This window comes from Drosophila takahashii, chromosome 3R, assembly GCF_030179915.1.
Source record: "Drosophila takahashii strain IR98-3 E-12201 chromosome 3R, DtakHiC1v2, whole genome shotgun sequence".
NCBI classification, from domain to species: Eukaryota; Metazoa; Arthropoda; class Insecta; order Diptera; family Drosophilidae; genus Drosophila; species Drosophila takahashii.
Window position 1 is genome coordinate 38841219 of NC_091681.1, and position 9931 is coordinate 38851149.

A 9931-nucleotide genomic window follows, 5' to 3' on the forward strand; every position below is an offset into this window, starting at 1 on the left:
AATATTAGTCAACAAGAAAACAGTAAAAATATTTGTTTTAACAAAGTAGTGCCAAACTATTAGCCCTTTTAATCGGTCAATGCCAATAGTTGCAACCGAAATACAAGCTAAATTAGAGTGAAAAACGATAAAATTGGAGGCGTGATCTGCCTACCAAGTTGGCCATTTAAAAAGCCCAATCGAAGCTATTGAACTCTTGGCTTTGCCTCCAATTGCACGTGACCAGGCTCGGATTGCGGTGGGGCCAAAATTAACCGAGAGCTCTGGGAAAGCCCCTGCAATTATTTGTTTTCTTTACTTTTATGACATTGCAAAAAATGTAGCAAAAAAGGCTGAAGTCTGGTGATTGCATCACTTTGGGGTGGGCATCCATGGACATCCGACAAGCAAAAACAGAAATCCAGGCATCGAGGAATGCAGCAGCAAGTGTGAAAATAAACGCCAATAAACAAAAACAAAGAAAATCAATAGCGAGCATTAAACTCGTTTGTTTGGCGTTTAAAGTTTAAAGAAAAGAAAAGAAAATAAAGTGCTTGTTAATAATCCAAGCCGAACGTTGCGCAATTGCCGGCTTTACGAGTGGGACAACTTTTGCCGATTCGATTTTTCAGCTGGATTTTAGAGTTTGATGGGCCAGTTGGCGAGGAAGCAGCCACAATTAAAGATATCGCAATCTACAGACACTGGCCAACTATTGCCAGGTCCGTTCGTTTTGGTAGTTTCCGCACGCGACTTTTTGGCCAACTGAGAAATGAGATGAACATGGCTGATATTTTGGGATGTTCGCTTGTTGTCGCAACATGCAACATTGAAATTGAGTCGACCCCGGCGGGAGAAAGATTATTATAAACACATAACCGTTGAATTAGCATATTCATGTTTTCGAAAACTGCGGCAATTAAGTGACTGCCAAATGACAAATGAGTGTTAGAGATGATATTTTTCTTTATTTCTCATGGGAACTACATTTTTTAAAAATCATTAAGAAGTTATAAATATTTAATTAAACTATTATTAAGTGAAGTTTCAAGTTAGAGTATAAGTTACTTACCAGCTATCTACAAGTTATCTACACAAGTTTAACAACTTCAGAAACAAGTAAAAAAAAATTAAACTAATTAAATTTATATTTAATGTAATTTCAAGTTGGAGAATAAGTGGGTTATCTACCATATATCTACAAGTTATCTACACATGTTTAACAACTTTAGAAAAATATTATAAAAATCTCTCACAATCTTGAAGAGGTTTAAAAGTATGTTTTTATATACTTTTAAGTTTAAAGAAATTTTTTAACAAAGTTTTCTATAACTCTCACAATTTTTAAGGGGAAAAGAATATTTTTAAAGTATATTTTTTAGACGTCTAAAATATGAAATATTATTGGACCACTCACGATCCGGTCACTCGACCACCTCCAGGCCAAATGATAATTGGGGAGACTGCGTAACACAAACTTGCAACGCAGAGTGCACGCGACAGGCGCCGAAAAGGGGAGTTGGTGGGGCATGGGGAAGCCTCTGTGGCCCGAGGCATTGGAGCACGAACAAACAGAAAACCGGACAACACCCGTGACAATGAAGGGGCAAGGCAGCGCAGACAATCCCAGACGGCAGACAACAGACAACAAACTACAAACTCTCCGGAGCCAAGTCTGCGTAATACCAGAAGTAGTCGGGTGAACAGGTGAACAACTTCGGCGGGAACTTCGGTGGAACTGGAAGCAGGCCAGGGGGACGAGTTGGGTGGCTTTTTTTCGGTTTTTGTGGCGTGTGAGTGGCGCAACGTTCATAAACATAAACAACAAGCTGGGAATCGGTGGCGTTTACGCGCCAAACGAAAGTAAAATTCAACGTACAAGCAACTTACAAGTCCAAATATCAATACAACAAATAAAACATTACAAATATTCGGTCAAGTGGTTTAGCTTCATGCACTACTCTTGGGAAAGTTGCTATAGTACCAGTAGTAATTATGAACAGCGATAACGATAAAACTAAACGAGTTGAAAAGCTTATATAAATGAAATTATTCACATTTTGGTCATTAACTATCAAAAAATACCTTTCTATTCTCTACATTTTTGCCTTAGTCTTTATGGTATTTTTTAATTACTTAGATAAATTAGTTTTATTACTGATTTAAGATTTTATTGTAAATATAACACATTAATTATAACACCTTATTATATTAATTTTCCAAAATATTTTAGTTTGAGTAATAAAATATTTTGCTATATTCTTAAACATAATTCAAAAAATAGTTCTTTCTTAAATTTAAAATCCTTGGAAAGTATTATAAACTGATCTTGCCTATATTTTTCCAGTGGTAATTTGGCAAACGGGTATGAAATTGCGGAATTCGTAACGTCAGTGCGGGCAAAAAGAGTATGTAAAACTGGCAGCAAAAAACAGACAACGTTTGTCATGGCCTTCGATGGTTTCGTCCGACTTTTCTCTCGGCTATCCCGGCACTTGGTCTCGAGCCATCGTCGCTAACGGTCGCGTGCAACGGATAACGGACTTAAAGCCCCCAAAATTCAAGTGTTGACCCAAGGATACCCGTGTCGCTGTGGTTTCGTTTTGCTTTAAACATGTTCAACACAACGTGCTGGAAGTTGGCCATTAGTTTGGCCGTTATCTTCTCGGTTTGCCCGACTCAAGTCCACGGGGCGTATACTCGCGAAATTGTTAACGATAAGTTGCCGTTGCAGGAGAGACGTAAGTGACGTTAGCTGGAAATGTGTCGTGTGTTTTTATGATTATCAATTTTAATTATTTAAAAAATCATTTACTTTTTCTAAATAACCCTACCACAGAAATCTTAAAAATTTCCTTCTGTAAAAGGATTTATTTAAAAATGTGAATAGTTATGGAAAAGTTTTAAATAAATTTAAATAGTTCGAAGCGTATCCATCCCATTTTAAAATGCATTTTTTAAATTGTTTTAAATATCTTAAATTTAATATTTGCTTAAGTACATTTTCGTTCCTAAAATCGGTAAAAAAAAGGTTACTTTATTATGTGCATAATTAAAGAAAAGTTTTAAATGCAATTTTATAAATTACAGACATTTAATACCAGTTTAAGCTTCCTTTCCAAAGAAGCCAGACATTTTGTTGTTCGGAAGACACTCGCGTATATCTCTTTGTTTTAAAATATTTTTTTGTAAGTATTTATAAGAAAAGAAATTTCCTAAACATATCTTGTTTATCCCAGCTTCATGGCTACAGACCTGCAAACGATCCAATCCAAATGAGGATAGTTGCTTTCGACAGCTTTTCGAAGGATGTTTTCCAGCTCTGGCAGCTGGAATTCCCGAGATCGGGGTGAAGAGCTTTGAGCCATTGAATATTGACCAGGTTTCGGTGTCAAAGGGCAGTGGCAACCTGGTGCTATCCGGAGGATTTCAAGACCTGGTCATCCGTGGACCATCTAACGCAACTGTGCGAAGGGCAAGGTAATAAAATGGTTATTAAATATTAAAATATAAAGAAATAAATATTAAAAATATTTCCGTTACCTTTTTTATTAAATAATATGATTAAACTGTTTATGAATTATGAATTAAACTATTAATTTCTTTAATAAAGCTTGGATCTAAAGCGACGTCTTCTCAACTTCGAGCTGGAGCTGCCTAGGCTGAGAATCCGTGCCAAGTACAACCTTAAGGGAAACATCCTGCTGCTGCCCCTCATCGGCAGTGGCGACGTGGCCATGGCCCTGAAGAATGTGCACACAACGGTTTATACGAGGATCTCCCTGCGGAATGAGACGCGAACCGGCGACGAGATCATCCACATCGATGAAATGAAGGTGGGCTTCGACGTGGGCGCCATGCGAATCCACCTGAAGAATCTGTTCAATGGCAACGACATCCTGGCAGCCTCCATAAACTCGTTTCTCAATCAGAACGGCAAGGAGGTCATAGCAGAATTGCGTCCAGACTTGGAACTCGGATTGGCCGACATCTTCCACGGCCTCTGGAACAACGTCTTCTCCAAGATGCCCACCAAACTTTGGCTGGTTTAATGGTCGCCTTTAACCGCCGTTTATGTATTATATTCATAATTTATTTCGCTTTTAAACTGTGTGCTTATCTTTTAGGCTAATGTTTTGTACTACGATTAAATCATTAAGATTGTAAAATATCCAAATTAGTACACTCCCTTGGGCAGCAGATCATCGTAGCTGAATGAGGCAAACAGTTTGTCCACGGAGGCCCTCAGAATGTCCACCAAAGCCTTGGTCATCAAGGGACGCACCTCCTCGGCCAGAGCCTTCCAGTTCTCGTTGAGGAACTCGTTCATCCGATCGCCCAAGGCCTTGTCCCCGTTAAAAAGATTATCCAGATGGATGTGCACATCGGATAGCTCGTACTTGACCTTCACGTTGTTGATCTTCAGATAGTTGGCCCCATTCTTCTTGTACTCCTGGCCAATCAGCTCCGTGCGCATGGTGATGTTTACTGGGGGATAATACGGTTATTTAAAAATCTAAAATAATATTAATTAGTCATCTAACTCACCCAGATCCACCTTGCAGTGACCATCGCCCAGAAGCGGCATCATCATGATTTTTCCCTGATTTAGCAGAATAGTAGTAGTCAAGTTATTCCCGATTTTTCTTTCTTACTGACCTTAATGCTGTAGTCCGATTCCAAGTGCAGCTTGGGGAAGGTCAGCGACACAATGAACTTCAGTTTCGAGGGCTCCAAGCGCAGCTCGTTCACCGTGTGCTTCGAAATGCCAGTGACCTTGACATTTCGGTACACGGAGTGCAGGTAGATGGCGCCGGAGTCCTGATCCATCTTCACCTGGGGAACAATCAGTGGCTCCATTGAGGGAATATACAGCTCGGGAATGCCCTCCATTAATTTCGGACGCAGTGCTTCGTAGGATTCCCTTGCGCAGGTGTTCAAATCAGGTGAATCGCGATGGCAGACCTTGAGAAAGGTTGCTGAAAGTAATTCAAGATTAATAACCTATTTAATTATTCTAAATTAAATAAGTTTTCTTTTCTACTCACGCAGTTGAGCCGGCTTCTTGGCCGGAGGCTTGGCCTCCATCTGCATCACTGCTCCCAGGAGCAGCACCAAAAACGTCAACCAAATGCAATTCATTCCGTGTTTATTCTGAGATCTCCTGAGGTTCTGATACTGGTCACCGGTTCTCGACTTGTGGTGGCTGCCAAGCTGCTGGAATCGCTTTTATAGCCGCTTCTGGCATGGCCAGAAGTTGACTAATTCTCTGTTCTGCCGCATGTGCAATTTTCCGTGACATTGCAATCCTCAGCAAGTTTCATTTCAATTGACCAAGCCAAGCTATATACAGCTGTTTAGTCGTAAATCAAGCCGACTTGTATATATACCATATACCTTGAAGTATTTTAACCAATAGAAAACAATTGCTAAAAAAGTATATATATGTGGTGAATTGTAATAATATAAAAAACCTCCACAAAGAAAGAATTTATAAACATTAGTTATACAGCCATCTGGTAAGTTTACCATTTCACGCCAGTTTGAAATTCAATCAGCGTATGTAAACAAAAATACAAATAAAACTGCCATTTCAAACATTTATTCTTGTTTAATATGAATGCGAACACGCAGAAAACAAAAGCATTATCACTGAACAAAATACAAAACGTTCTGAGATGAGAAACCGGCACTAAAGTTTCTGTGAAACCATTAAAGCTATATAAATTACCAATTGGGTATTGGGATAACAAAAATAAAATCGAAATATTTCTATGATTTCGAATGGGCACATTGTCATGCGATATGTGTGGCTTCTATGGTTAAGCAGGATCAACTTCCATTTCACGAAGAAGCCTGACAAAAAATAAAAGACAATTCATTAGAAAAAATATGGTTAAAAAAGGCTTAAATGCACTTACATGCTGTTGATCCTTTCCGCCTCGTCGATGACACTGATCGTGCCTAGAGAGTCAAAGGGATCCGAGCTGGCTATTCCAGAGCTCATGGTCAGGCGGTCCATCGCATCGCTCAGCTGCAGCAACGGAGGTGGAGCGACGGAAATCGGGCTCAGCATCTTCAGATGCATCTCGAATATCTCCCTCTTGATGTCGATAAATGTGCTTAGAAGCACCGGGACGGGCTCCTTGCTCTTGAAGAAGTAAAAGTGCAGCTTATCGATGGCCTTGGAAAGCGTCTTAACCTCGCCCTTGGTTTGTAGCTGCGAACGCGTTTTGGCGAACTCAGTAGCAGCTTTCTTCAACTCAACCGGCGAAATGATGCCTCCATTGCCAAGGTATTGCTTGTAGAATCGAGTGCTAAAATATATAAAATATAAGGATCTGCAACATAATTGGTCATAATTGCCTTACGCATCGAATATGTCTCTTTCGCCAAGATCCTTTAGCAGTTGATTGGTGCTCTTAACCATTCCCTGGGCCCCGCGCAAGTTGGCTTCGAAGTGAGCCTTTATCTTTTTGGTGTGCTCTATGATGGTTTCATATTTCTGCGTGAGCTTCTGCCACTCTGGGTCGTCTGCGATCTGAAAGCAATTACTAATTACTAGAGAACCACTAAAAGACTGCACATTTCTACCACTTGTGCTGATGCTCGCAGCTTCATCAACTGATCGTGGGCAAACTTGGTGGTTAGAAGCTCCTCGTTTATCTTGTCTATAAACGGATTGGCCACCATTTCGTCCTCCAAAGACAGCGCATGTTCATTAACACCCGACAGAAACATTTCGTGGTTCTCCTGCTCCTTGGTGAGCACGTGCAGCAGGTCCTTGGCCACCCGCTTGAGCAGCCACCGCTCCTCCGAGGCAATCTTGTTGGACATGAACTTGCGGGCCAGAACCGAGAGACTGGGCTCGGGTGCACTGTAGTCGCACTCCTCCTTGCCCTGAAAGACGTACAGCATGACGGGCGGATTGCTGCGCTTGGCCCACTTGCGCGAATCCCTGCTCGTATCGCTCCACTCCTCCACATAGAGATCCAGGGGCTTGGTGTGGGGCTTCATCTGCTTGTGGGGATGCAAGGTGGGCAGCACGCAATACAGCTCGGTGCCTTTCATTCCCGTGTCCCCGACAATCAATCGAATCAGATCCTGCATGGTCATCTCAGCGGAAACTACATACTCCAATCGCTTGGAGCAGTTGACCGCGAAAATGGTGAGCACCTTCATGGCGAGCAGCCTGTCGAGCTCCGCGAAGACGAGTGAAACTGATTGTACTTCATCAGCTGCTGCGATGCGCTGACCGCGCTGCCTGTAGTCGGTGGTCAGCGGGAGGCGCAGCCACTTGGTGAACTCCTCGGCAAAGGGACGCGACAAATGGTGCTCCTGCGGCAGCTGGAATTGGTTAACAAACCGTCCCTTGCTCTCCGGATCCTCCGAGATGGCAATACATTCGAGGGGCTTATTCAGCAGATTGATCAGTATGGTTGTGGGCGTTTGGTGGGGGATAAAGGGCAGCTCGCCGGTGGCCAGCTCGTAGGCGATGATGCCCAGCGACCAGTAGTCCACGGCCGAGTTGTACTTGCCCGACTCCACCACCTCGGGGGCGAAGTAGTGCCGCGTGCCCACCACGCTCTGCACCATGGTCTTTTCCGGAGCCAGGCGAGCCAGTCCAAAGTCGGTCAGCTTGTAGACCTTCTTGCCATCGGCTCCCCGCTGGATAACTATATTATCCGGCTTCAGATCGCGATGGCAAATGCGGCACTCGGTGTGCAGAAAGTGCAGGGCTTTGCGTAGAGATCCTAGGATCTCCCGCACCTCGAACTCCACCAGACCATTGACATTCTCGGGACTCTGCAGACGCCTCCGCACATCGCCACCATTGCAGTACTCCAGTATAATCACCGGCAGCTTGGCCATGTGCCTGGCATTCAGGTAGTCCAGGTAGCCCGCATCCTCCTGGTCCAAAATCACGCCGGCCACAATGTGCGGAAAGTCCTGGAAACGGCGGGCCCACTCGAATTCCTTGTTCCAGCGCTCGCTGAGCTTCACTTGCTGATCGGCGGTCAGGGATTTCAGATCTATAATGTGCTTGGTGGCTAAAAAAAAAGGGAGATAAATAAACATTTCAGTATCTGCGACGCAGAGAAGGGCTTTCGGCTGACTCAGCGGAGCTCACATGCGCGGTTTTAGCCGCTTTATCAGTGCAGCGCCGGGAGAGCCGCTTGCATCAGCCGGAATTCTAGGAAAAGCATTTCCCTTTATGCTTGTATGGGTCTATAGAAGTTGGTGTGGGACCAGAAAAGCTGTTTATAGCTCACCGATTTCACGGCCCGTGCGGCGGTTCCGCCAGTGGACCACCTCGCCGAATCCGCCCTGGCCCAGCTTGCCGCACCACTCCCAGTCTCCCCAGGAGCGCATCTTTTCGGGTTTCTTTTTGTGTTATATGTATTTACGCAGCACTTTCCTCCGCCGAGAATCGGAATCCCTCCATCGCAAAATCAAAACTTTAAAATGAGCGCTAGCGATGGGCGATAGTTGAGTTCACAAGCACTTGTTGCGCGTTCACCAGCACCTGCGGTCACGAATGTATTTCATTTCTGGGTGCGTTCACCAGGTAGTTTTTATTCAAACCATTTCTATAGACCTGAATAATTGGATCTATAATTATGTTTTATTTTGTGTCAAATAATAAACCTAATAGGACTAGATACATTTATTTTTTTAAGGCCGTTTTCTCGTCCGCCTGTTAAATTAAAAGGAAACTTTAAACTCTGGTTTTCCATACGATTTTAAGGTTATAATTAAACTTTAAAAATAACAAACGGACAAGAAAACAACCCCTAGGATACTAAATTAATAATAAAGTGTTAAAATCACTTTTTCCTAATCTATTTCGCTCTCAATAAACTGCAGTCACAGCTCCGTTACTTAGTCACAATATTCGTGGCTCACCTCTAGCGCTATCGATACTCTTATCGCTTCTTCGCTGTCATCGCTAATCAAACAGGTTGTAAACAAAACACTGAAAAATAGCAACAGTTTAGTAAAAGAAATTAGAATTACTCCTGCATGCCCGAGCTAAAATGCGTTTCCACATGAAGAGCGGCAGCGAGGACAACGACATTGTGGCGGCCACAGCCACCGCCGAGCACATCCGCAAGTTCGTCTTCAGCGGTTCGCCCGCCGAGCGACTGGAGATCAAGATACCCGAGGTGAGTTCTTAAACCAGGTGTTTCCGCAGCAACTAATCCTTTGAAAATCCCCATAATTAGCTACTCCAGGGAGCCTACTCCTTCTACACGTGGCCCTGCGCCCCCGTGCTCGCCCACTTCCTTTGGGAACGTCGCCAAACGCTGGCGGGGAAGCGGATCCTTGAGCTGGGCAGTGGAACTGCTCTGCCCGGCATCCTGGCCGCCAAGTGCCGCGCCCAGGTGGTCCTGACCGACAACTGCATCCTGCCCAAGTCGCTGGCTCACATAAGAAAGTCCTGCCTGGCCAATCAGCTGCAGCCGGGCGTGGATATCGACGTGGTCGGGCTTAGTTGGGGCCTCCTGCTGAACAGCGTGTTCCGGCTGCCGCCACTGGACCTCATCATCGCCGCCGACTGCTTCTACGATCCCAGCGTCTTCGAGGACATCGTGGTGACAGTGGCCTTTCTGCTGGAGCGAAATGCCGGCGCCAAGTTCATATTCACCTACCAGGAGCGCAGCGCCGACTGGTCCATCGAGGCGCTGCTCAAGAAGTGGAAACTGCAGGCGCTGCCCATCAGCATGGACGAGATTGGCAAGGAGTCGGGCGTGGATGTGCTGGAGTTCATGGGCGGACACACCATTCACCTGCTGGAGATCACGCGCGTTGACAGCGGCGGTGGGCCAATAAATGCTATATAAGAATTATACATATCTTATTTTGTTTAATTTAAAATTGGAAATTTGTTATTTTTCAGGGACCGTAAATAATCATTATTTGAGATTTTTATTTTAAAAGGCCTACTGAG

General features: G+C 44.0%; 4 protein-coding genes across 5 annotated transcripts; 2 read left to right on the forward strand and 2 right to left on the reverse strand.

Annotated features, from left to right (window-relative positions):
- Positions 1-2411: 2411 nt before the first annotated feature.
- Positions 2412-4327, forward strand: Jhbp4 (Juvenile hormone binding protein 4). Its single transcript, XM_017141202.3, has 3 exons — positions 2412-2720; positions 3219-3459; positions 3593-4327. Exons 1-3 carry the CDS (start codon positions 2594-2596, stop codon positions 4029-4031), a joined length of 807 nt encoding a protein of 268 aa, XP_016996691.3. The 5' UTR covers positions 2412-2593; the 3' UTR covers positions 4032-4327.
- Jhbp5 (Juvenile hormone binding protein 5) lies at positions 4051-5190 on the reverse strand. The gene is made up of 4 exons (XM_017141203.3): positions 5028-5190; positions 4639-4958; positions 4528-4582; positions 4051-4467 (listed from the first exon to the last, which is right to left on the reverse strand). The coding sequence occupies exons 1-4, from the start codon at positions 5119-5121 to the stop codon at positions 4157-4159; spliced, it is 780 nt and encodes a 259-aa protein (XP_016996692.1). The 5' UTR covers positions 5122-5190; the 3' UTR covers positions 4051-4156.
- Positions 5191-5570: 380 nt separating this feature from the next.
- Positions 5571-8500, reverse strand: IKKbeta (I-kappaB kinase beta). Of its 2 annotated transcripts, none has more exons than XM_070216687.1 (5): positions 8253-8500; positions 6577-8030; positions 6351-6520; positions 5901-6296; positions 5571-5835 (listed from the first exon to the last, which is right to left on the reverse strand). In XM_070216687.1, exons 1-5 carry the CDS (start codon positions 8350-8352, stop codon positions 5802-5804), a joined length of 2154 nt encoding a protein of 717 aa, XP_070072788.1. In that variant the 5' UTR covers positions 8353-8500; the 3' UTR covers positions 5571-5801. The 2 variants fall into 2 exon arrangements, with proteins under 2 accessions (XP_070072788.1, XP_016996686.3); XM_017141197.3 differs by having other exon boundaries at positions 6574-8030; positions 8253-8491.
- Positions 8501-8907: 407 nt separating this feature from the next.
- Positions 8908-9858, forward strand: LOC108057056 (histone-arginine methyltransferase METTL23). The gene is made up of 2 exons (XM_017141134.3): positions 8908-9146; positions 9207-9858. Exons 1-2 carry the CDS (start codon positions 9018-9020, stop codon positions 9822-9824), a joined length of 747 nt encoding a protein of 248 aa, XP_016996623.2. The 5' UTR covers positions 8908-9017; the 3' UTR covers positions 9825-9858.
- The last annotated feature ends 73 nt before the right edge of the window (positions 9859-9931 follow it).